The sequence below is a fragment of the Hyla sarda genome, chromosome 8 (genome assembly GCF_029499605.1).
Source record: "Hyla sarda isolate aHylSar1 chromosome 8, aHylSar1.hap1, whole genome shotgun sequence".
In the NCBI taxonomy this organism is placed as follows: domain Eukaryota; kingdom Metazoa; phylum Chordata; class Amphibia; order Anura; family Hylidae; genus Hyla; species Hyla sarda.
The window spans coordinates 42,814,595-42,842,078 of NC_079196.1; the positions used below are offsets into that span (position 1 = coordinate 42,814,595).

General features: G+C 44.0%; 1 protein-coding gene across 4 annotated transcripts in view; it reads left to right on the forward strand.

Moving 5' to 3' along the window:
• SLC4A10 (solute carrier family 4 member 10) overlaps positions 1-27,484 on the forward strand; it is a 309,487-nt gene that overhangs the window by 215,438 nt on the left and 66,565 nt on the right. For all 4 annotated transcript variants that reach the window (XM_056535524.1, XM_056535523.1, XM_056535526.1 and 1 more), the window contains exons 8-13: positions 10,585-10,742; positions 10,880-10,967; positions 16,822-16,968; positions 18,184-18,284; positions 19,580-19,754; positions 19,860-19,993. In XM_056535524.1, the coding sequence (XP_056391499.1) occupies positions 10,585-10,742; positions 10,880-10,967; positions 16,822-16,968; positions 18,184-18,284; positions 19,580-19,754; positions 19,860-19,993 (803 nt within the window). The remainder of the gene's footprint in view (positions 1-10,584; positions 10,743-10,879; positions 10,968-16,821; positions 16,969-18,183; positions 18,285-19,579; positions 19,755-19,859; positions 19,994-27,484) is intronic.

Here is a 27,484-nt window from a genome sequence, read left to right on the forward strand (position 1 = left end):
CGTGACAGTAGATCCGGCCATGGATCCCGCTGAAGTTCCTCTGCCAGTTGTCGCTGACCTCACCACGGTGGTCGCCCAGCAGTCACAACAGATTGCGCAACAAGGCCAACAGCTGTCTCAACTGACCGTTATGCTACAACAGTTGCTACCACAGCTTCAGCAGTCATCTCCTCCGCCAGCTCCTGCACCTCCTCCGCAGCGAGTGGCCGCTCCTGGGATACGCTTATCCTTGCCGGATAAATTTGATGGGGACTCTAAGTTTTGCCGTGGCTTCCTTTCCCAATGTTCCCTGCATCTGGAGATGATGTCGGACCTGTTTCCCACTGAAAGGTCTAAGGTGGCTTTCGTAGTCAGTCTTCTGTCCGGAAAAGCCCTGTCATGGGCCACACCGCTCTGGGACCGCAATGACCCCGTCACTGCCTCTGTACACTCCTTCTTCTCGGAAATCCGAAGTGTCTTTGAGGAACCTGCCCGAGCCTCTTCTGCTGAGACTGCCCTGTTGAACCTGGTCCAGGGTAATTCTTCCGTTGGCGAGTATGCCGTACAATTCCGTACACTTGCTTCAGAATTGTCCTGGAATAATGAGGCCCTCTGCGCGACCTTCAAAAAAGGCCTATCCAGCAACATTAAAGATGTTCTGGCCGCACGAGAAATTCCTGCTAATCTACATGAACTTATTCACCTAGCCACTCGCATTGACATGCGTTTTTCTGAAAGGCGTCAGGAACTCCGCCAAGATATGGACTCTGTTCGCACGAGGCGTTTCGTCTCCTCGGCCCCTCTCTCCTCTGGTCCCCTGCAATCAGTTCCTGTGCCTCCCGCCGTGGAGGCTATGCAGGTCGACCGGTCTCGCCTGACACCTCAAGAGAGGACACGACGCCGTATGGAGAACCTCTGCCTGTACTGTGCTAGTACCGAACACTTCCTGAGGGATTGTCCTATCCGTCCTCCCCGCCTGGAAAGACGTACGCTGACTCCGCACAAAGGTGAGACAGTCCTTGATGTCTACTCTGCTTCTCCACGTCTTACTGTGCCTGTGCGGATGTCTGCTTCTGCCTTCTCCTTCTCTACAGTGGCCTTCTTGGACTCTGGTTCTGCAGGAAATTTTATTTTGGCCTCTCTCGTCAACAGGTTCAACATCCCAGTGACCAGTCTCGCCAGACCCCTCTACATCAATTGTGTAAATAATGAAAGATTGGACTGTACCATACGTTTCCGCACGGAGCCCCTTCTTATGAGCATCGGATCTCATCATGAGAGGATTGAACTTTTGGTCCTCCCCAATTGCACCTCGGAGATTCTCCTTGGACTTCCCTGGCTTCAACTTCATTCCCCAACCCTGGATTGGTCCACTGGGGAGATCAAGAGTTGGGGGTCCTCTTGTTCCAAGAACTGTCTAAAACCGGTTCCCAGTAACCCTTGCCGTAACTCTGTGGTTCCTCCAGTAACCGGTCTCCCTAAGGCCTATATGGACTTCGCGGATGTTTTCTGCAAAAAACAAGCTGAGACTCTACCTCCTCACAGGCCTTATGATTGCCCTATCGACCTCCTCCCGGGTACTACTCCACCCCGGGGCAGAATTTATCCTCTCTCTGCCCCAGAGACTCTTGCCATGTCCGAATACGTCCAGGAGAATCTAAAAAAGGGCTTTATCCGTAAATCCTCCTCTCCTGCCGGAGCCGGATTTTTCTTTGTCTCCAAAAAAGATGGCTCCCTACGTCCTTGCATTGACTACCGCGGTCTTAATAAAATCACGGTTAAGAACCGCTACCCCTTACCCCTCATCTCTGAACTCTTTGATCGCCTCCAAGGTGCCCACATCTTCACTAAATTGGACTTAAGAGGCGCCTATAACCTCATCCGCATCAGAGAGGGGGACGAGTGGAAAACGGCATTTAACACCAGAGATGGACACTTTGAGTATCTGGTCATGCCCTTTGGACTGTGCAATGCCCCTGCCGTCTTCCAAGACTTTGTCAATGAAATTTTTCGTGATCTATTATACTCCTGTGTTGTGGTATATCTGGACGATATCCTAATTTTTTCTGCCAATCTAGAAGAACACCGCCAGCATGTCCGTATGGTTCTTCAGAGACTTCGTGACAACCAACTCTATGCCAAAATTGAGAAATGTCTGTTTGAATGCCAATCTCTTCCTTTTCTAGGATATTTGGTCTCTGGCCAGGGACTACAGATGGATCCAGACAAACTCTCTGCCGTCTTAAATTGGCCACGCCCCTCCGGACTCCGTGCTATCCAACGCTTTTTGGGGTTCGCCAATTATTACAGGCAATTTATTCCACATTTTTCTACCATTGTGGCTCCTATCGTGGCTTTAACCAAGAAAAATGCTGATCCCAAGTCCTGGCCTCCTCAAGCAGAAGACTCCTTTAAACAACTCAAGTCTGCCTTTTCTTCGGCTCCCGTGCTCTCCAGACCTGACCCTTCCAAACCCTTCCTATTGGAGGTTGATGCCTCCTCAGTAGGAGCTGGAGCTGTTCTTCTACAAAAAAATCCTTCCGGGCATGCTGTCACTTGTGGTTTTTTCTCTAGGACCTTCTCTCCAGCGGAGAGGAACTACTCCATCGGGGATCGAGAGCTTCTAGCCATTAAATTAGCACTTGAGGAATGGAGGCATCTGCTGGAGGGATCAAGATTTCCTGTTATTATCTACACCGACCACAAGAACCTCTCCTACCTCCAGTCGGCCCAACGGCTGAATCCTCGCCAGGCCCGGTGGTCTCTGTTCTTTGCCCGATTTAATTTTGAGATTCACTTTCGTCCTGCCGATAAGAACATTAGAGCCGATGCTCTCTCTCGCTCCTCGGATGCCTCAGAAGTTGATCTCCCTCCGCAACACATCATTCCACCTGACTGCCTGATCTCCACTTCTCCTGCCTCCATCAGGCAGACTCCTCCAGGAAAGACCTTTGTTTCTCCACGCCAACGCCTCGGAATCCTCAAATGGGGTCACTCCTCCCATCTCGCAGGTCATGCGGGCATCAAGAAATCTGTGCAACTCATCTCCCGCTTCTATTGGTGGCCGACTCTGGAGACGGATGTTGGGGACTTTGTGCGAGCCTGCACTATCTGTGCCCGGGATAAGACTCCTCGCCAGAAGCCCGCTGGTTTTCTTCATCCTCTGCCTGTCCCCGAACAGCCTTGGTCTCTGATTGGTATGGATTTTATTACTGATTTACCCCCTTCCCGTGGCAACACCGTTATTTGGGTGGTCGTTGATCGATTCTCCAAAATGGCACATTTCATTCCTCTTCCTGGTCTTCCTTCTGCGCCTCAGTTGGCTAAACAATTTTTTGTACACATTTTTCGTCTTCACGGGTTGCCTACGCAGATTGTCTCGGATAGAGGGGTCCAATTCGTGTCTAAATTCTGGAGAGCTCTCTGTAAACAACTCAAGATTAAATTAAATTTTTCCTCTGCATATCATCCCCAGTCCAATGGACAAGTAGAAAGAATTAACCAGATCCTGGGTGATTATTTGCGACATTTTGTTTCCTCCCGCCAGGATGACTGGGCAGATCTCCTTCCATGGGCCGAATTCTCGTATAACTTCAGGGTCTCTGAATCTTCCTCCAAATCCCCATTTTTCGTGGTGTACGGCCGTCACCCTCTTCCCCCCCTCCCTACCCCCTTGCCCTCTGGTCTGCCCGCTGTGGATGAAATTTCTCGTGACCTTTCCATTATATGGAGAGAGACCCAAAATTCTCTCTTACAGGCTTCTTCACGCATGAAGAGGTTCGCGGATAAGAAAAGAAGAGCTCCCCCCGTTTTTTCCCCTGGAGACAAGGTATGGCTCTCCGCTAAATATGTCCGCTTCCGTGTCCCTAGCTACAAGTTGGGACCACGCTATCTTGGTCCTTTCAAAATTTTGTGTCAAATTAATCCTGTCTCTTATAAACTTCTTCTTCCTCCTTCTCTTCGTATCCCTAATGCCTTTCACGTCTCTCTTCTCAAACCACTCATCCTCAACCGTTTTTCTCCCAAATCTGTTCCTCCCACTCCTGTTTCCGGCTCCTCGGACGTCTTCTCGGTCAAGGAGATTTTGGCTGCCAAAAAGGTCAGAGGGAAAAATTTTTTTTTAGTAGACTGGGAGGGTTGTGGTCCTGAAGAGAGATCCTGGGAACCTGAGGACAACATCCTTGACAAAAGTCTGCTCCTCAGGTTCTCAGGCTCCAAGAAGAGGGGGAGACCCAAGGGGGGGGGTACTGTTACGCCGAGCGCTCCGGGTTCCCGCTCCTCCCCGGAGCGCTCGCTTCACCTCCTCCGCTGCAGCGCCCCGGTCACGTCCTCTGACCCGGGGCGCTGCGATCCTGCTGCTAGCCGGGATGCGATTCGCGATGCGGGTAGCGCCCGCTCGCGATGCGCACCCCGGCTCCCCTACCTGACTCGCTCCCCGTCTGTTCTGTCCCGGCGCGCGCGGCCCCGCTCCCTAGGGCGCGCGCGCGCCGGGTCTCTGCGATTTAAAGGGCCACTGCGCCGCTGATTGGCGCAGTGGTTCCAATTAGGGTTATCACCTGTGCACTCCCTATATTACCTCACTTCCCTTGCACTCCCTTGCCGGATCTTGTTGCCTTAGTGCCAGTGAAAGCGTTCCTTGTGTGTCCCTTGCCAGTGTTTCCAGACCTTCTGCCGTTGCCCCTGACTACGATCCTTGCTGCCTGCCCCGACCTTCTGCTACGTCCGACCTTGCTTCTGCCTACTCCCTTGTACCGCGCCTATCTTCAGCAGCCAGAGAGGTGAGCCGTTGCTAGTGGATACGACCTGGTCACTACCGCCGCAGCAAGACCATCCCGCTTTGCGGCGGGCTCTGGTGAAAACCAGTAGTGGCTTAGAACCGGTCCACTAGCATGGTCCACGCCAATCCCTCTCTGGCACAGAGGGTCCACTACCTGCCAGCCGGCATCGTGACAACCACATGTATAAATATTTGACAAAATAATGAAATCTCTGGTGCCGTATTCACAAACTCTGGGGAGATGCCAGCTAAATTTGCATGGATAATGTTGTAAATGCTAACACAGAATGTGTGCTGGTATCTAAGTAAACAGATGGCTGATGGAGCATACTAAACATAATGTCCATTCTTATAGTAGATCTGGGAATCTGGTCAGTGTCACGTCTGCTTCCATGCTCTCTTGAACTTTAATGGTTATTTTTGGCTGGGATGATGACGCCTCTGTAATAATATTAGAGTATTATGTATTTCATATTCAATTAAACATGACTGTGCATCACTGATGGTAATTATTAGAATTTTTAAGGGAGAAATATGGCCTTAATATTCATGTTTTCTCTGTAGGAAAAATTTATGTAAGAATGTTTCCTCTTTTAATGAAAAAAAAAAACACCTTCATTACAGTCATAGTAATAGTAATTATGGGAAGTACAGCCTCCCAAAAACATTAGCCATGTCAATTGAACTTGTCAACTTCAATGGGACCTGCCAACCACCTAATATTTAGGGGCCTCTTAAGATGTATCGGGCATCTTGAATTTCAACTGCAGATTCTGTTCTTATGCCTCTGCCCGAGCCGAGCATTCATATGCCTGGAGGGTACAGGAGAGATTGCTGTGTTGGCCAAATGTGCATTTGGCCGACAGCTATTGTTTGTGTATGGTCAGCTTAAAGGGGTACTCTGCTGGCAAACATTTTTTTTTAATTCAATTGGTGCCAGAAAGTTAAACAGATTTGTAAATTACTTCTATTTAAAAAATCATAATCCTTCCAGTACTTATCAGCTATTATATGCTCCACAGGAAGTTCTGTTCTTTTTGAGTTTCCTTTCTGTCTGACTACAGTGCTCTCTGCTGACACCTCTGTCCATTTTAGGAACTGTCCAGAGCAGGAGAGGTTTGCTATGGGGATTTGGTCCTACTCTGGACAGATTCTAAAATGGACAGAGGTGTCAGCAGAGAGCACTGTGGCCAGACAGAAAGGAAATTTAAAAAGAAAATAACTTCCTGTGGAGCATATAGCAGCTGATAAGTACTAGAAGGATTAAGATTTTTAAATAGAAGTAATTTACAAATTTGTTTAACTTTCTGACACCAGTTGATTTAAAAAAAAAAAATGTAAGAAAGGCAGGGTAAGGAAGAAAGTAAGAACCGAGACTGGACCCCTATTTGAGGCTAATAGGATCATCTAGGTTGAGATAGTGGGGTCAGATCAACAGTGGAGAAGATTCCTTCCTTATTATTATTATTCCTTATAAGATTCCTTAAGTATATATAGTCAGCATCAACATACAATGCTTCTGTGTGTCGGGGCCATCGCAAAAAACGGCTATCTGGCAGTACTGACTGCTTCAGCTACCGCTGGATACCCGTTTAATGAGCCCCATGTGCCCCGATTAATGATACTTACATGTCGCCGCCGCTCTGGCCCGTCATTTCGCCGGTCCTCTGCTGCCGCTGCCCTCTGCCTTCACTCTTCATCGCCATCATCACGTCACCGCTCACACCGTCTCATCGCCCAATAGAGGCGGCGTGAGCGGCAGCTTGGAGAGCGAAGGCGCACGGCAGCGGCGATGTAGTGATACGGCAGCATAGGAGTGGTGAACTGACAGGCTGGAGCAGTGGGGACATGTGAGTATGATCCATGGTACGAATCCCTCAACATACAAGGGTTTCAATAAACGATGGTCCGCCTGGAACCAATTACCATCGTATGTTGCGGGACCACTGCATATGTCATAAAATGGGATGCCAATGCATATGTGCATGGACAGGCTTAGACCCAATTAAAAGGGTTATCCACCATAAGGTGATTTTAGTATGTACCTAGCAGACAGTAATGGACATGCTTAGGAAGGATCTTCGCTTCTCTTGGGGCTAAATGGCTATGTTGTGAGATTACCATAACAATGTGGCTAGCTTTTTGTGAACTGGTATTTCCTGTTTGTGTTTCCTTTTTTTGACTACAAATCCCATAATTCCATTTTCCTCCCTCCCACACATCAGCCACCCCACCCATTGAAACATAAATGAGCTTCATCCATTCAAAAGACCTGTGGTTTTCAATCAGGGTGCCTACAGCTGTTGCATTAGTTTCAGATTGATCTCTCTCCCACCAAGCGATCCCTCCACCCATTGAAGCAGACAGGCTCCCTGTCTCGGCCGCATTGCAACCTGGGAAAAATCTGACACAACAGTAATTTTGTATGCTGATAAAAATAAATATTGGGGTGAAAATCAAAGAAGTATTGTGAGAAAACCGTCACACACAGGTACAGACACTATATTATGAATTACACTAACTTTGCAGCCCCTGTAGCATAGTCAAATAAAAAAAACATTCCTGGAATACCCCTTTAACTTTAGCCTGTTGGGGACGCCCTCAGCCCCCTCCCTGTCTATAATGCGGGGCCACGACGGCCCCGGCATCTAGCAACGTGGCTAATAGCGTGCAGCACTGATCGCGGTGCCGCTCACTATTAACCCTTTAGATGCGGCGTTCAAAGTTGAACACCACTTCTACAGAGAAAGTAAACCATTGCCTGTTAACTCAGGGGACTGTTCGGGATCGCTGCAGTGAAATCGCAGCATCCCGACAGCTTACAGGACAGCAGGAGGGTCCCTACCTGCCTCCTCGCTGTCCGATTGCCGAATGATAGTTCAGTGCCCGAGATCCAGGCATGAGCAGTCAAGCGGCAGAATCATTGATCAATGGTTTCCTTTGAGAAACCACTGATCAATGTAAAAGATCAGTGTGTGCAATGTTATAGCCCCCTATGGGAGCTATAACATTGCAAAAAATAAAGTGAAAAAAAAAAGTTAATAAAGATCATTTAACCCCTTCCCTAATAAAAGTTTGAATCACCCCCCTTTTCCCATTTAAAAGAAAAACTGTGTAAATAAAATAAACATATGTGGTATTGCTGCATGCAGAAATGTCCGTTAAACTGCACGTTCAATGGCGTACGCGCAAAAAAATTCCAAAGTCCAAAAAAGCGTATTTATGGTCACTTTTTATATCATGAGAAAATTTATAAGAAGTGATCAAAAGGTTTGATCAATACATAAATGGTACCGCTAAAAACTTCAGATCACGGCGCAAAAAATGAGCCCATACCACCCCGAACACGGAAAAATAAAAAAGTTATAGGGGTCAGAAGATTACAATTTTAAACGTATAAATTTTCCTGCATGTAGTTATGATTTTTTCCAGAAGTGCGACAAAATCATACCTATATAAGTAGGGCATCATTTTAATCGTATGGACCTACAGAATAAAGATAAGGTGTCATTTTTACTGAAAATTTTACTGCGTAGAAACGGAAGCCCCCAAAATTTACAAAATGGCATTTTTTCTTCAATTTTGTCGCACAATGATTTTTCTTTCCGTTTCGCCGTAGATTTTTGGGTAAAATTACTGATGTCATTACAAAGTAGAATTGGTGGCACACAAAAAAAGCCATCATATGGATTCTTAGGTGCAAAATGGAAAGGGTTATGATTTTTAAATGGTAAGGAGGAAAAAACAAAAGTGCAAAAACGGAAAAACCCTCCGTCCCCAAGGGGTTAAAGGGGTAGTCTGGTGGAAAACAATTATTTTAAAATCAACTGGTGCTAAAAAGTTATACAGATTTGTAAATCACTTTTAAATTAAAATCTTAATCCTTCCAGTACTTATCAGCTGCTGTATGCTCCAGAGGAAGTTGTATAGTTCTCTTCGGTCTCACCACAGTGCACAGAGAGCTGACACCTCTGTCCATGTCAGAAACTGTCCAAAGCAGGAACAAATCCCTATAGCAAACCTCTCCTGCTCTGGACAGTTCCTGACATGGACAGGACAGGTGGCAGCACAGAGCACTGTGGTCAGACCGGAAAGATCTACACAACTTCCTCTGTAGTATACAGCAGCTGATAAGTACTGGAAGGATTAAGATTTTTTATATCGAAGTAATTTACAAATCTGTATAACTGTCTAGCACCAATGGATTAGAAAAAATGTCAACCGGAGTACCGCTTTAAAGGGGTACCCCTTTAATGACAGAAAGGGTACCCCTTTAATGACAGAATATGGCGGAGTACCCCTTTAATGACAGAATATAGTCAACTACGTTTCAGGGCATTTCAGAAATGTATATGTGTATTGCCTCATCTGCATAGCACACTACACGTTTGAGTCCGCGTAAAGACACATATACATTTGGCATATCACCAGGTGGCACGTGCCTCTCTGTGCACCTATATGTCAGTATGTCATTTTGACAGTCTGTTGATATATACATGCCACGGATGGCACAATTGCAATGTGAACGCAGTGTCACGATCACACCCTATCGGCCCAGCCAAGACGCTAGAGAGAGTGTGATGGTGCAAGGGTTAAAGCCGCCACACCTCTGGGTATCCACTACTAGTCCCAGCAAGTCACCAAATTAACCCTTAGATAAACGTGTTTCACCCGAGCTGTCTTCAGAAAGGTGAGCTCATATATTTAGAGATCAAAGACCAGAGCTGATTAATTAAACATTTAATCTGATAAAAAGGTATCACAGTGCTAAATATATAAAAATACAGAGGCAAATGACATACAGTTACAAAAATATATAAAAGAGTTTAGCAAGTTCAGAAAGCAAAAATGAAGTTCTTACAGCATGATGATATTAGCAGTCTATGAGAGAGTTCCAGCTGTTCTTAGGATGGTCGTGTCAGCTTGTTCCACAGCATTGAACACACTGACTCTAGCATTGTTAAATATTATATCTGCTTGTTTTTTGGAGGGAAGCTCCACTACCCCCTCCCCTCTGATCCCCCCAGGGGGCATCTGTTATCTCACATATGGGGCCAGAGACTCCTTACATCCTGCCGCCTCAAAGGAGCCCTTGACTTCAAACAAACAACCAGCCAGGCCCCTAATAAAAATGCAATACACAAAAGGGACACACCGTCTGAATAACCCCTCACCCATGTCCTGGATAATACATTACACAAAGTACAATTATAATACACATATATGATTTAATACTCAGGCCTGGGCCTGACACACAGTCTTTATTGTAAGTCACTAAATCAGTGTGGCCCTCTATCTAATGTGTACTGTGATGGCTTCCTGACACTTCCCGCTCCCAGTAGCTGTCGGGGAAGAGAAGGATTCAGCGCTCCCAGCCCTTTTGTTCTCAAGGAAAATGGCAGAGGAGGCAGAAAAGGAGGCACTTTAACCCTTCTTGAAATTCAGAGTGCATGGACACTTAGCCGGGCTGAGTGTACATTAGTATAGGGGAGTGGAAAAATATAACTGAATAAGCTATTTGAAGTGGCCAGTAAGGAATGCTGAGATGTTTCAGCTCTGAAGCCTTAAGAATTGTATATACAGCTCTATACTAAAGTACAGATATAAGGAAGTTACAACATCCGGAGTTTATTTATATGTTTAAAGTGTAAAACTAAATTCAAGAGTAAATAAGAAACAAAAGAAACTGGATCATTGTACAAATCGTTGGCTAGTTGTTCCAGTAAAAGTACCGCTATTAAACTGCTGTAGAAACGTGACTAGAGGCATTAAATGTTATGTAGATTATATATAATTTGTTTTATTTTTCCTTTCTACCCCCAATACAGTTTGATTTGCATTTCATGAAAAAGATCCCCCCCGGAGCGGAGGCATCAAACATCTTAGTTGGTGAACTGGAATTCTTAGACCGCGCTGTAGTTGCTTTTGTTCGGCTTTCTCCTGCTGTCTTGCTTTCTGGTCTTACAGAAGTCCCCATTCCATCAAGGTATAACATACAATATCTATAATATGTAAATAACATAAAATAAAAAATTAATAAAAAATAAATAAAAAAAGTTTTCAATCTCTTTAAGTTCCAGATTTTACTTGTCTAAAGGATTTGATTTTTTACCTCTTTTGCAGATTTTTGTTCATACTTCTGGGGCCACTAGGAAAGGGACAGCAGTATCATGAGATTGGACGGTCAATAGCCACATTGATGACAGACGAGGTAACTATTATTTAGATACTTTTGAAACCATTGACCTCTGTGTATAAATGTTATTATATCCCCGCCGCTGGGGACCCCCGGGATCTTGCACGCAGCACCCCGTTTGTAATCAGTCCGCGGAGCGTGTTCGCTCCTGGTCTGATTACCGGTGACCACACGGCCTGCGGCGTGTTACGTCAAGCCTCCGCCCCCGTGTGATGTCACGCTCTCCCCCCCAATGCAAGCCTATGGGAGGGGGCTGATAGCTGTCACGCCCCCTCCCGTAGGCTTGCATTGAGGGGCGGAGCATGACGTCACACGGGGGCGGAGTCGTGATGTCACACGCCCCCGGCTGTGAGGTCGCCGGTAATCAGACCCAGAATGAACACGCTCCAGGGACTGATTACAAACGGGGTGCCGCGTGCAAGATCACGGGGGTCCCCAGCGGTGGAACTCCCGCGATCAGGCATCTTATCCCCTATCCTTTGAATAGGGGATAAGATGTCTAAGCACCGGAGTACCCCTTTAAGGAATTCATAGTTTGGGGATACCCTGTTCAGGATACTTATCTCTTGGCCTAAGTGGAGAGAGGTTAAAAGAGAGTCTCTCCTTGGAGGACTTGTTCTGCCCTGCATCACACAGACAATCCAACCATTTAAATAGGGACTGAGTAATGCTTCATTTTTCCTCTGGTGGCGTTGCAGAGAAATTATATACTTACTGCCAAGGTTTCCACAAATACAGGTGATCATTTACGGTGTCAGGAAAGAAACACTTTGTCATCAGGTTGTGGTCAAGGAATCCAAAGTAGAAAACCTTTTTATATTAAAGGGTTATTCTGGTGATACATTTTGTTTTTTGAGTGGACTTGAGGTGCTTCAAAAATAGGAAAGAAAGCATAATCACCTGCCAGATCCCCTGCAGCTGCCATTATACCAACACTCACCATTTCTCCTACTTTCCCTCACATGTTGTCACGACTGGGCAGGAAAGAAGTGCACACTATTCTCGTCCACTCCCCTATCCCTGCCTACCTATGTACTCGCCCAAGGCAACGGGTTCGTAACCATGGTGACAGTCCCTCTCTAGACAGGGATAGTAAACAATAATAAAAAACAATAATACTGACACAGGTCAAGGTACAGTAGGGAACAGACAGATTAACAGAAGCAAACCTAAAACACTCAGTCAAAGTCCACTATCCGCGTCCAAAACCAGGAGTTGTCAAAGTACAAAATCGCTGATACCAGATTAGAGTCAGAGAGCGGAGCCAAAGGATCAAAATGCCAGATATTGCAGATACAGTAGAAAGCTAGCTAGGAGTACAAACTGAGCTCTTTAGCAGGCAAAGACTGGGAGTAGACTGCCAGCTTATATGGAGCCAGAGCAGGTGCTCCAGTCAAGGTCAGCTGACCAGTCCAGACAGCCAGGCGTAACCCAGCAACAAAAAACAACAAAGAACCTGTCAGAACCTTAACCCTATAGGTTCGGACACATGTCAACACTGTTTTCTTTAAAATGTTTAAAGTGTCCCAAGTCCTGTAAAAGTTTTATCTACAGCATAACCCTTTATTAGAAATTGAATGACTGGGCTACAATGGAAGAATACAGTAGGAACCACATGTAAAGCAGTTTTACAGGCTCTTAAATATAAAAAAGGCACTGTCACCTTAAAAAAAACCTTTGCAGTGTATTAGAGACATGTCAAAAACATTGATCTCTTGGGGTCTAAGGGGGAGATATATCAATATTGTCTTTGAGAAGCCACTTTTTAATGACCTTTTTTGCTGCGTTGTTTTTGTCGTCCTTGCGCAAAATTTATCAAAAAGGCGCACAAACTATATATTGCGCTTTATATTGATAAATATTGCGCTTTTTTTTTACCTCAGAACTCACAGGAAGCCGCCAAAACCAGTTTGTCTTGCACAGTGATGTCAGTTTTGATGAGTAACAGCTTTGCACATTACTCTTTGGATTTATAGATACATTAATTATTTGCCTTGCATTTAACCAAATTGCTTAAGTAAATTCCCATCTTGAATACAATTTTTATTTTTAAAATATTTTTTTACAACAAAAATTAGTATTTCTTCTGTTGCAGATGATGTTTTACATGATTATTTAAAATTGAGTAAGGGTAGCTAAAGTTAACCAAATTAATCAATTGACACATATATTCATTTGTACGCAATCAAATATGTTGTTTGGCTAACCTTTCTATAAGTTATTTTGCTAATTTTTATATGCCGGGGAAAAAAAGTGAATCAGTATCTAATAAAAAAAAATGACTTAGTATTTTACAAAGGTTAAAGGCTAGTATTAGCACATTTAGAGAGTAAAAGGGGTTAATGAACTTTGCTTATGGAGAATATAAACCATTTTTTGAATTTTTAAACAACTCAGCAAGAGTAAAAAATCTAAAATTCAGATTACAGTAAAATAGGAAATGCAAGGATGGGACAATATTAAATTAAGTTAAAATGGTCTGGGCTCATTTGTAAGTTTATTGTTTAATTTACAAATTTTAACATGTATATCTGTACATCATGAATTTTGTTAAGAATTTAAATTAGTTTAACCCCTTAAGGACCCATGACGCATCTGTACGTCATGAGTCTGCTCCCGATCTATAACGCGGGGCCACGGCGTGGACGGGACCCGTGGCTAATAGCGCGCAGCACTGATCATGGTGCCACGCGCTATTAACCCTTTAGACGCAGGAAAAAAAAATGATGAAACAAATGTATTTTAATCTAAAATTAACCAAAAAAAAATTTAAATTAAAAAACCTCACACACTCAACCTAGGGTTATTACAGCATATCAATGCACTAAACTGTGTACGTTGGTTTTGGCGATGTTTTGCAAAGGTTGCCTCCACCCAGGTCTAGATCTGCGCATTTTTTGAAGGATATGCGCCAAATGATGCGCCTAAATTTAAAAGACGCATATAGTAAATATCTTCCACAGCCTAAGTCAAAACAAAATTCGGCTTCTCACAGTCGTTTTTGCTAAAATGACATATACAAAAAAGGCGCAAATGACAAACAATGCGCAACAACACGCCTTTTTAAAGCAAAAATAATGATGGGAATAGCTTGATAAATCTCCCCCTAAGTGTTTAGACCCTGACTTATCACTCGTACGTGCTGGGAGAGAATGTACTTATTATTTGTGGCACGTGGGGTATTTTCTTCTTCCTTATTTAAAGCCTGTTTGTCTGCGAGCACAACGTCAAACCTGTGTGCCAAACCTCCATAGAAATTATTGTTTTTTAAAAGAATGTTACCTGGGCAATCAGCTTATGACTTTTTTTTCGGCAGCAGCCACTAATGGACAAATGTAGTATTACATGGAGCTGATTCCATTGAAAAGGCCACCGTGGAAAACGAAAAACATTTCTCAAGTCATCAGGGGGCTTCAAAATAAAGTCAAGTAAAATGCTTGCTACCCTATCAAGGTTAAGGTGTTAGAGAAGCATTCTTCACTGTTTCTCATTATTCGAAACAATTTATTTTTGTGGAAATGGATGTGTCTATTCGGTTTATGGAAGTAGAACACAGACATTCTGTACTAGACTACCAGCTCCTTATGGAAATGGATGAATCATTCTGAAGATGTGATGTACCCTGCTCTAAATAGGTGAAGAATGATTCTCACTGATAATGGATGACAAGCACATTGAAGGCGGCTGTCCCTAAAGCTGCTGTATATACTGAACTGTCCTTCATTGTCACAGTGAAGGTTAGATATAGCTATTCTTCGAATCTGGGTCCTTTTTGTCAATCAGCACTTAGTATTGAATTATTTTCTGCATCTCAAGCTTTTACGGAAAGAGAAATCGAGTATTACTTGTTTATTCACTGCTAAAACATTGGCAATTTGTTCTGTTCTGAATAGGTTAATACATGTAGGGGAGACTATATAGTAAGCAGGCAGAGTCCCATAAGACTTAATGTATTTGCACCCTCCGAATAGGGGACATTCCCAATAGCGGTTGTAGACACACCCAATAGGGGACAAAACACTCACAATAGGGGACAAAACACTCCACTTCAATAGAGGACAACCAGGCTTATGTGCCGCCCTACCTTGTACACAGGGCCGCCGTCAGGGGAGTACAGCCAATACCTCAGTAAGTGGCCCAGGCTCCCAGGGGGCCCTGGCCCCTGATGAACCCCCCTGTAGCAGCCCCAGCACACCCCATGCCAAATCATTACCCTATTCCCTCATCCTCCTGTTCTTCTTACTTCTTACCTGGCCAGCAGCCAATGATGAGTGACACTCCTCTGCGCTTCACTCAGTAAGGACAGTAACGGCAGTGAGCAGTGGCGGCTGTCCGAAGTGACCAATGATGCTGCGCCTCACTCACTGAGGTCAGCGGCAGTATGGAGCATCACTTGTCACTGCTGGCAGGCACCGCTGCTCACGGCCATCACTGAGTGAAGCGCAGAGGAGCGTCACTCATCACTGCCTGCTGGCTAGGTAAGAAGTAAGAAGAACAGGGGATGAGGGAATGGGGGAAGGATTTGGCATTACTTTTCCTAATTAATTATATTGTTGAGATTTTTTTTAAAGCCTTATTACAGTGCAAAATTATTTATTTCTATTAAGCTTTTTATTGTGTTTTATAGTTAATTACACTCTGCAGTGAGTACAGTACAGTATTCCGTCATTTAGAAAGACGTTTAAGCCTTTTTTCCCAATAGGGGACATCTCCCAATAGTCAACACTTTTTTATTCCTTGTGAGTGTCCGCTATTGGGAGATTCTACTGTATTAGCGCGTGATTAGGTGGGGCCACTCCTGGCACCCTAGTCAACTCATGCTCATATCAAGGCTGTGCATTTTGTACCAGGCACAGCTCCATACATTTTTTTTTTTTAATATCTCTTGTACTCGGTATTGCAGTCCCTCCCATTCAGGTGCCCATTCAGTCAGGGGTGCTAGGAGTTGGACCCCCATTGATCTGATAAATTATCCTAAGGATAATCAATATAAAACTCTTGGAAATCTCCTTTAAAGCTACCATGCTTTCTCATCCTGTGAGAAGTTGACCAATTCTGTTTTTCCCCATATTCCCAAAAGCACTTGGACATTTGGCTTAACCGAGTCACATCGCTACTGTGGCTTATGTTACAGCTAGATATCTAAAATAAATGTAACTTCAAGTGACATAAAGAGTCAAAAAGGGAGCGCCCTAAACATGATCCCCTGGTTGGAGGTTTTATCTCCGGATCTGTTTCTTTAACCTACTTGTATGCTCAGATTTCAGGCATTGCTTGTCATGTCCAACCCAGGAACCAGGATAATAAATTATTCACCACATGCATAACCACATAATTCAATGTAAGTCTTTTGCTGTTAAAGTTCCCACATGGGTTACAACATCTACTGACTTGGACCTGAGTGTCCACATAAAGTACCTGCAGGAGCAGCCTTCAAGAAGACACCAATGGATTCTCCATTTGGCTGCAACCCCAAAATTTGGACTTTATCTCTGGGTTGGGAGACTCCACTCCAAGCAATAGCTGTTTACATTTTTACTATTGTCTCTGGAGTGTTACACAGTCTATGCTATACAGTGTTACCTACTTGTTAATACAGAAAATCCACAACCAGGCACTCTAAAATTGTCTCTTTATTGCAGCAAGGTAAAACTTTACAACTTGTGAAAATTACATAAAACAATGAGCACTGGTAGAAACACAAGATGGTTGACCGATTTTGGATCAGCTGATCCTTTGCGATAAAGGAACATCTGATTCAAAATGCGTCAACCATCTTAAAAAATGCTTAAAAAACATGGTTGATAATTGTTTTTTAGTTTTCAGTCAGTTCCATTAAAAGTTCACAATGTTCCCTTTTCTATAACAGGTATTTCATGATGTTGCGTACAAAGCTAAAGATCGTAATGATTTGGTGTCTGGAGTAGATGAATTTCTTGACCAAGTTACAGTTCTGCCTCCAGGGGAATGGGACCCATCAATCCGCATTGAACCACCAAAAAGCGTCCCATCACAAGTGAGTTGCGCCAGTCTACCTATAAAAAAGCTTGTCTGTGCTTTTCAATTCCAGATTTTCTATCAGCCACGTAGAGGGACAAGCTTTTTTTTTATTCATCACAGATCTCCAAAATGTGACCCTAAGGTTGGGGGTCCAACTCCTGGCCTACCTTAATAGGGCCAAAGTTATGTTGCTAAATCCTGACAGTACAAATATTTGGGCAACATGTAACATCCTTTTAGCAGCTTATACATGTACTTCTTAGGAGTATGTTTTTCCTATTACCATCAATTAATCAACATAAAAAAATCACATCATTTTAAAAACCATGTTTTACTACTCAACAGTTGTACTGCTGGTATTAAGTGACTTCTAACATAGGCGGGCTGGGATCCTGTGCAGAAGGTGGTGTTGGTTATATATATATATATATATATATTAGTAGAGGCAGCAATATGGTAACAACTCTCAGGATTGCATTATCAGCTTTGTGGCTGGCATAAGAGCACATTAGGACAATGCTAAATGTGTGGGATAAGCTTTAGCTATCTGTGACACAACAATCTGGTGTAATTCAGTGAAGGAAACTACAGTAGAATCCACTTTGAAATCAACAGTATGTTCTTCTTCATGGTCAGTTGGTTCTATATGGTCGTCTGGCCTATGGTGTTATTCACATAGTGTACTAAGAAGCTGTAGTGCCTATTCTCTAACAGTTAAATGCATTTTTTCTAGGTGTAGGACACATACTTTTCGATTTCTCTCGTCTTTATCATCTGAAGTAAACACAATGCTCTTACTTTTGCTAAGTGAAGCCCCTAGGGCTCTTGACTTCCATACACATAACCAAAATGTCGCTTAACCCACCAATTTTGATGGGACTGACTTCCGACATTGGAGAAAGATTGGATATATTGAATTTTAAAACCTTTTGAGATATCAGCTGATACCAAAGGGGTGTGGAGGCAGAACGGAGGAGTCTGGTTGCAGCTTATTCCTCCGCTCTTTAATCAAAACACGAACGCTTGGCCAAGCCGAGTGTTTATGTGTTTGGAGGGATCACGAGGGATAGCTGTCTTGGCCGGCTGAGCATTCGGCTGACAGCTATTTTATGGGTATAGACAGCTTAAAATAGGCAGGGTAAAAAACACTAAACACCAATTTGAAACTAGTCCTTTTATAATGAAATGGTCCTTCAATAATTCCAGCCTATCATTTTGCAATTCCATGTAGGAAAAGAGAAAAACTCCAGGTGTGCCTAATGGTACAGCAGCATTAGGGGAGGCAGAAGAACATGAGGGTCACAGCGGCCCTGAGCTACAAAGGACTGGAAGGTTGGTTCAATTTCATTTTGTATTATTTAGGGTAGTTCAGCACCTTGCACAGATGCCATGTAGTGTGGGAGTTGTGAGTTAGAATCTGACCAGGATCAAACATTAGCATACAGTTTGTATGTTCTCCCAGTTCTCCCTTACTCCAAAAAGATTTTCATAAGTTATAGGGGTATTCCAAGTTACAGCATTTATCCTGTGGATAAGGGATAGTTGTCAGATCACATGGGTCCTACTGCTGAGATTCACTGCAATCTTAAGAATGGGTCCTGTCTTAATTTTGAATGGAAAGGTGAGTTGCGAATGCATGCCACTGCTCCATTGTCTGTAGAGCTGCTGTAAATAGCTGAGTACAGTGCTCGACTGTCTTTGGAGAATCATTTGTACCAAAAACTCGGGCCCCGTTCTCAAAATCGCAGGGGTCCCACTGGTCTAACACTTACCCCCTATCCAGTCTATAGGGGATGAGTGTTGTAACTCACAATAGCCCTAGTATGCCTACCCTGTGGAAGTCGATTAAGACGTCCACCATTTTGTTAGGGTACACATGCATTTTTATTGCCCTTAACTGCTCCTAAAAAGTTACAGTCCACCATAGAACACTATTTTATTGTGATTTGACTCATTTCATACTTACTGCAACGATGGGCAATCTGTTTTTTTTTTCTGATTTAAAGTGGTACTCCACTGGAAAACATTTTTTTTTTTTTAAATCAAAAGAAAGTTAAACAAATTTGTAAATGATTTCTATTTAAAAATCTTAACCCTTCTAGCTGCTGCATGCTCCAGAGGAAGTTGTGTAGTTCTTTCCAGTCTGACCACAGTGCTCTCTGCTGACACCTCTGTTCATGTCAGGAACTGTCCAGATTAGAACCAAATCCCCATAGCAAACCTCCTCTCCTGCTCTTGACAGTTCCTAAAATGGACAGAGGGGTCAGCAGAGAGCACTGTGGTTAGGCAGAAAGGAAATTAAAAAAGAAGAGAACTTCTGTGGATCATAACAGCAGCTGATAAGTACTGGAAGGATTAAGATGTTTAAATAGAAGTAATTTACAAATCTGTTTAACTTTCTGGCACCAGGTGATTAAAAAAAAAAAAAATGTTTTCCAGGGGAGTACCTCTTTAAAGCTTCAAATTCCTTGTATAGACAAGATAAATGATACATTCCAGCTTTATGCAATTGTCACAAGGGGGCTTATTGAATTCAATATACAAACAGTATTAATTGTATTCTAATAGTGGTCAACCCATTATTAAAGCTTTCCAGTTCCTGGCTTTATACTCTTTCTTCCTTCTAGGCTGTTTGGGGGCTTGGTCTTAGATGTCAAGAGGAAAGTTCCGTTCTTCTTGAGTGACTTCAGGGATGCTTTTAGCCTGCAATGTTTAGCTTCATTTCTGTTCCTGTACTGTGCATGCATGTCTCCTGTTATCACATTCGGTGGTCTTCTCGGAGAGGCAACTGAAGGTCGTATAGTAGGTGTTGTACCTTATACAGTTATAGTGTATGCTATTTCTTTTGCTGTTTTGCTTATTGAGTTGACCAGTAAACCTTTATGTGCTTCATTCTACTCTGCCTAGAGTGCAATAGAATCTTTGTTTGGAGCCTCAATGACCGGGATAGCATTTTCCCTGTTTGGTGGACAACCTCTTACCATTCTGGGAAGTACAGGACCGGTGTTGGTGTTTGAAAAGATTTTGTTTAAGTTTTGCAAGTAAGTAATTACTATTTTACTGGTATAACATCTGTAATTTATCTGTCTATATCTATCTATCTATCTATCTATCTCATATCTATCTATCTCATATCTATCTATCTATCTCATATCTATCTATCTATTTATCTCATATCTATCTATCTCATATCTATCTCATCTATCTATCTATCTATCTATCTGTCTGTCTGTCTGTCTGACTATCTATCTATCTGTCTATCTAGAGTAACAAGAGATGTCCGCAACACTCAAAAAATTGTGAAAAAATATAAGTGGCTTTATTCCATATCACAAATACAGCAGCTCCTGTATTTGTGATATTGAATAAAGCCACTTATATTTTGTTCACAATTTTTTGAGTGTTGCGGACATCTCTTGTTACTCTATCTGGATTTGGGCCTTCAACCAGGGCCAACTAGCTGCTTGCGCCTACTATTTTTTATTTTTGGTTGTGCTGCTCTTCCGTTATTTTTTGCTATCTATCTATTTTGCTATCTATCTATCTTTATTTATTTTTATTTATTCTATCTGTTTATCTATCTGTATATCTATAGATAGATATATATTCCAAAGGAAAGCAGCACTCCTCATGAACAATGCACGGGTGGCAGCATGCCCGGGTCCCGGTTCAGGATCCGTACATACGCAGTCCAGCAAAAAAAGGCAGTGGCACTCCAAATTCAGTGAAAAAAATGGGTCTTCATTCACTCCAACGTGCAGTGACGTTTCGTCAGTCTCAAACATTAAGTGTAACCAGGGGCGGACACAGACAGCAGAGGGCCCCTGTGCAAAGAATGTGCCTGGCCCCCCCCACAGCACTGGGCCCCCTCATGTACCTAGACCCCACCGGAGGGCCTCCACTTACCCCGCGTGTGTAGTGTCGCCACTTGCCTTGTCCACCACAGGTGGATGGAACGGCTCCTGAGGTGGGCTCCGGGTGGCCCCTGTCCCTCTCAGTGTGCGGCCCAGTGAGTACTCCCCCAGGTCAGCCTGACCCGTATCTAGCTGGGAGGCAGAGGGCAGTGCTCCCCTTTACATTCGCACCCCTGGACTTAGCACGACACCCCTTGGCACCCCCTGGTTCCTTGGCTTCTTATCCTTAGTGATAGAAGTGACTTACAGGCAGGGCCAGACTGGGACCAAAAATAGGCCCAGGCATTTTAAAATAAACAGCCCATTTTTATGGTGGGGGTCTGACTCATGGGACCCCCACAAATCACCTTGGTTCAAGTGGCTCCCGAGATGTTGGAAAGCTGCAACTCCCATCATGTCTGAAGTGACTACAGCTGATGGGACAGTCAGGAGACTACACAATGATATCAGTGACTACAGCTCTGATGGGACAGTTAGGAAAATACACAATGATATCATTGACCTGAGTGACGTCTTCTCTGTTGTCTTTACTGCCAAATACTGTACCCCTGAATATAATACTGCCAACCACTGTACCCCTGAATATAATACTGCCAACCACTGTACTCTATCAATATAATACTGCCAACCATGATACACCACTGAATCACCCCATACACCCCATGCACTCCATCCTCAGTCTCCTCATCACCCCATACACCCCACGCAACCCATCCTCAGTCTCCTTATCTCCCCCATACACCCCACGCACCCCATCCTCAGTCTCATCCCCCCATACACCCCACACAACCCATTCTCAGTCTAATCATCACCCCACGCACCCCATCCTCAGTCTCATCACCCCATACACCCCACACAACCCATCCTCGGTCTCCTCATCACCCCCATATACCCCATCCTCAGTCTCCTCATCACCCCATACACCCCATCTTCAGTCTCATCACCCCATACACCCCACAAAACCCATCCTCGGTCTCCTCATCACCTCATACACCCCACACACCCCATCTTCAGTCTCCTAATCACCCCATACACCCCACGCACCCCATCCTCAGTCCCCTCATCACCCCATGCACCCCGTCCTCAGTCTCCTCATCACCCCATGCACTCCATCCTCAGTCTCCTCATCACCCCATACACCCCATGCACTCCATCCTCAGTCTCCTCATCACCCCATGCACTCCATCCTCAGTCTCCTCCTCACCCCACGCACCCCATCCTCAGTCTCCGCATCACCCCATACATCCCACGCACTCCATCCTCAGTCTCCTCCTCACCCCATGCACTCCATCCTCAGTCTCCTCATCACCCCATACACCCCATGCACTCAATCCTCAGTCTCCTCATCACCCCATGCACTCCATCCTCAGTCTCCTCCTCACCCCACGCACCCCATCCTCAGTCTCCGCATCACCCCATACATCCCACGCACTCCATCCTCAGTCTCCTCCTCACCCCATGCACTCCATCCTCAGTCTCCTCATCACCCCATACACCCCATGCACTCAATCCTCAGTCTCCTCATCACCCCATGCACTCCATCCTCAGTCTCCTCATCACCCCATGCACTCCATCCTCAGTCTCCTCATCACCCAATACACCCCATGCACTCCATCTTCATCACCCCATACAACCCATGCACTCCATCCTCAGTCTCCTCATCACCCCATGCACTCCATCCTCAGTCTCCTCATCACCCCATGCACTCCATCCTCAGTCTCCTCATCACCCCATGCACTCCATCCTCAGTCTCCTCATCACCCAATACACCCCATGCACTCCATCTTCATCACCCCATACAACCCATGCACTCCATCCTCAGTCTCCTCATCGCCCCATGCACTCCATCCTCAGTCTCCTCATCACCCCATGCACTCCATCCTCAGTCTCCTCATCACCCCATACACCCCATGCACTCCATCCTCATTACCCCATACACCCCATGCACTCCATCCTCATCACCCCATGCACTCCATCCTCATCACCCCCATACACCCCACGAACTCCATCCTCAGTCTCCTCATCACCCCATATACCTTAAGCACCTCATCAGTATTACACAGCTGACACCCCCCCAGCCCTTCTCATCAACATTAAACCCCCTAATCACTACACCCCTGACCCCCCTTCTGGTCCTCCTTATCAACACTACGCTCTCCCAGACCCCCAATCCTCCTTATCATTACACCACCAACCTCTTCAACACCCCTCCTGTCCTCTTCTTCATCATTACAATCCCCTCCCCCACGCCCTGCACCCGACCGTCGCTCTCCTCACCTTATCTGCTCAGCGATGTGGCCGTGTGAGGCGGGAGGGTTTGCTGCTCCTGTCGCTTCTGCCGGGGTCAGAGGCCATGACACGTGACATCAGGGGCTTGGAACAGACGTGCGTGCCTGCGCGGGGCACGTCTGTTCCCATCAGCCCCTGGCCTGTCTGTCTCACCCGGCCGGTTTAAAGGTAAATTACTGCTGTCAGCGGCAGGTCCGGGACCTGTTGCTGCAGCATTTAGTATGAAGTACTGGCAGGGGGCCCTGCAGGGGCCCAAACTGTGAGGCCCAGGCTGTGACCTGGGCTACTAGGTGGGCCCCCTAACACGCTGGGCCCCTGTGCAGCTGAACCGGCTGAACAAGTGATATGTCCGCCCCTGAGTGTAGCAACAAGTGAGTATTTATGGCCATGCCCTGCGTGGCCATAAATACTCACTTGTTGTTACACTTGATGCTTGAAAATGACGGTGAGAGACCGTCGAAACGTCGCTGCACTTTGAGGTGTATAAAGACCCATTTTTTTCACTGAATTTGGAGTGCCACTGCCTTTTTTTTTTTGCTGGACTATAGATAGATATATCTATATATCGATGTCTATCCATTTGTACAGTATGGACAAAAGTATTGGGACACCTACACATTACACATACAGGAGCTTTTAGGATATCCTGGCTCAGAAACTCTGTCTGGTTCCTCCTAAAGATGTTTAAAGGGGTACTCCGATGAAAAACTTTTTTTTTTCTTTTAAATCAGCTGGTGCCAGAAAGTTAAACAGATTTGTAAATTACTTCTATTAAAAAATCTCAATCTTTCCAGTAATTATTAGCTGCTGAATACTACAGAGGAAATTCTTTTCTTTTTGGAACACAGTGCTCTCTGCTGAATCATGAGCACAGTGCTCTCTGCTGACATCTCTGTCCATTTTAGGAACTGACCAGAGAAGCATATATTTGCTATGGGGATTTTCTCCTACTCTGGACAGTTCTTAAAATGGACAGAGATGTCAACAGAGAGCACTGTGGTCATGATGTAAGCAGAGAGCTCTGTGTTCCAAAAAGAAAAGAATTTCATCTGTAGTATTCAGCAGCTAATATGTACTGGAAGGATTCATATTTTTTATTAGAAGTAATTTACAAATCTGTTTAACTTTCTGGCACCAGTTGATTTAAAAAAAAAAAAAAAAATTCCACCAGAGTACCCATTTTCACCTTAAAGACGCAGGCCTTTTTTTCCAAATCTGACCACTGTCACTTTAAGCATTAATAACTCTGGGATGCTTTTACCTTTCATTCTGATTCCGAGATAGTTTTTTCGTGACATATTCTACTTTATGTTAGTGGTAAAATTTCGTCAATACTTGCATAATTTCTTGGTGAAAAATTCAAAAATTTCATGAAAAATTTGAAAATTTTGCATTTTTTTTTAACTTTGAAACTCTCTGCTTATAAGGAAAATGGAAATCCCAAATAAATTATATATTGATTCACATATACAATATGTCTACTTTGTGTTTGCGTCATTAAGTTGACATGTTGTTACTTTTGGACGACATCAGAGGCTTCAAAGTATAGCAGCAATTTTCCAATTTTTCACAAAATTTTCAAAATCTGAATTTTTAAGGGACCAGTTCAGTTTTGAAGTGGATTTGAGGGGTCTTCATATTAGAAATACCCCATAAATTACAACATTATAAAGACTGCACCCATCAAAGTATTCAAAATGACATTCAGTAAGTGTGTTAACCCTTTAGGTGTTTCACAGGAATAGCAGCAAAGTGAAGGAGAAAATTCAAAATCTTCCTTTTTTCCACTCGCATGTTCTTGTAGACCCAGTTTTTGAATTTTTACAAGGGGTAAAAGGAGAAAAATCTTCCTAAAATTTGTAACCCAATTTCTCTCAAGTAAGGAAATACCTCATATGTGTATGTCAAGTGTTCTGTGGGTGCACTAGAGGGCTCAGAAGGGAAGGAGCGACAATAGGATTTTGGAGAGTGAATTTTTCTGAAATGTTTTTTGGGGGGCATGTCACATTTAGGAAGCCCCTATGATGCCAGAACAGCAAGAAAACCCCCACATGGCATACTATTTTGGAAACTACACCCCTCAGGGAACATAACAAGGGGTCCAGTGAGCCTTAACACTCCACAGGTGTTTGACGACTTTTCGTTAAAGTTGGACGTGTAAATCAATGTATTTTTTTTCTCACTAAAATGCTAATTTTTCCCCAAATTTTACATTTCTACAAGGAATAATAGGAGAAAATGGCCCCCAAAATTTGTAACCCCATTTCTTCTGAGTATGGAAATACTCCATGTGTGGACTAAAAGTGCTCTGCTGGCGCATTACAATGCTCAGAAGAGAAGGAGCGTCATTGAGCTTATGAAGAGAGAATTTGGTTGGAATAGAAGTCAGGGGCCATGTGCATTTACACAGCCAAAAAATTTGTAACCCCATTTCTTCTGAGTAAGAACATACCCCATATATGGATGTAAAGTGTCAGAACAGTGGATCCCCCACATGTGACCCCATTTTGGAAACTACATTCCCCACAGAATTTAATAAGGGGTGCAGTGACCATTTACACCCCACTGGCTTTTGACAGATCCTTGGAACAGTGGGCTGTGCAAATGAAAAAAAAATGTTTTCATTTTTACGGACCACTGTTCCAAAAATCTGTCAGACCCCTGTGTGGCGTAAATGCTCACTGCACCCCTTGTTACATTCCGTAAGGGGTGTAATTTCCAAAATGGGGTCACATTTGGGGGGTTCCATTGTTCTGGCACTTTACATCCATATATGGGGTTACAAATTTTTTGGGGCTTTTTTCCTATTTTCCCTTGTGAAAATGAAAAATTTAGGGTAACACCAGCATTTTTGTGAAAAAAAAGTTTTTTCTTCATTTTCCCATCAAACTTTAACGTATATTCGTAAAACACCTGTGGGGTGTTAAAGCTCACTATACCCCTTGTTACGTTCCGTGAGGGGTGTAGTTTCCAAAATGGGGTCACATGTGGGTATTTATTTTTTTGCGTTTATGTCAGAACCGCTGTAAAATCAGCCACCCCTGTGCAAATCACCAATTTAGGCCTCAAATGTACATGGTGCGCTCTCACTCCTGAGCCATGTTGTGCACCCGCAGAGCATTTTACGCCCACATATGGGGTATTTCCGTACTCAGGAGAAATTGCGTTACAAATTTTGGGGGTCTAACACCAGTATGTTAGTGTAAAATGTTTTATTTTTTTATACTAACAAGCTGGTGTAGCCCCCAACTTTTCCTTTTCATAAGGGGTAAAAGGAGAAAAAGCCCCCCAAAATTTGTAGTGCAATTTCTCCCGAGTATGGAAATACCCCATATTTGGCCCTAAACTGTTTCCTTGAAATACGACTGGGCTCCGAAGTGAGAGAGCTCCATGCGCATTTGAGAACTAAATTAGGGATTGCATAGGGGTGGACATAGGGGTATTCTATGCCAGCGATTCCCAAAGAAGGTGCCTCCAGCTGTTGCTAAACTCCCAGCATGCCTGGACAGTCAGTGGCTGTCCAGAAATGCTGGGAGTTGTTGTTTTGCAACAGCTGGAGGCTCTGTTTTGGAAACACTGCCTGTCACGATCACACCCTATCGGTCCAGCTAAGATGCTAAAGAAAGTGTGATGGTGCAAGGGTTAAAGCCGCCAGACCTCTGGGTATCCACTACTAGTCCCAGCAAGTCACCAAATAAACCCTTAGATAAACGTTTTTTTCCAGACCTGCCTTCAGAAAGGTGAGCTCATATATTTAGAGATCAAAGACCAGAGCTGATTAATTAAACATTTAATCTGATAAAAGGTATCACAGTGCTAAATATATAAAAATACAGGAACAAATGACATACAGGTATAAAAATATATAAAAGAGTTTTGCAAGACAAGTTCAGAAAACAAAAGATGAAGTTCTTACTGCATGATGGTATCTGTCCATGAGAGAGTTCCAGCTGTTCTTAGGATGGTCTTGTCAGCTTGTTGCACAGCCTTGAACACCCTGAGTCTAGCATTGTTTAAATATCATATCTGCTCTCTTGGGAGGGAGACTCCATTCCCCCCTTCCCTCTGATCCCACCAAGGGGTCTTCTCTCTTCCTGACCCCTTATCTCTTTGATTATATGATGAGACCAGAGTGCATGACTTCAAAGGAGATACAAACAAATAGCCAGACCCCACAATAAATGCAATACACAAAACACAGTCTGAATGACCTCTCACCCATGGCTTGGATAATACATCACACAGTTATAATTATAATACACATATAGGATTTTAATAATCAGGCCTTGGGCCTGACACTGCCGTACGATATGTTTTTTGTTTTTATTG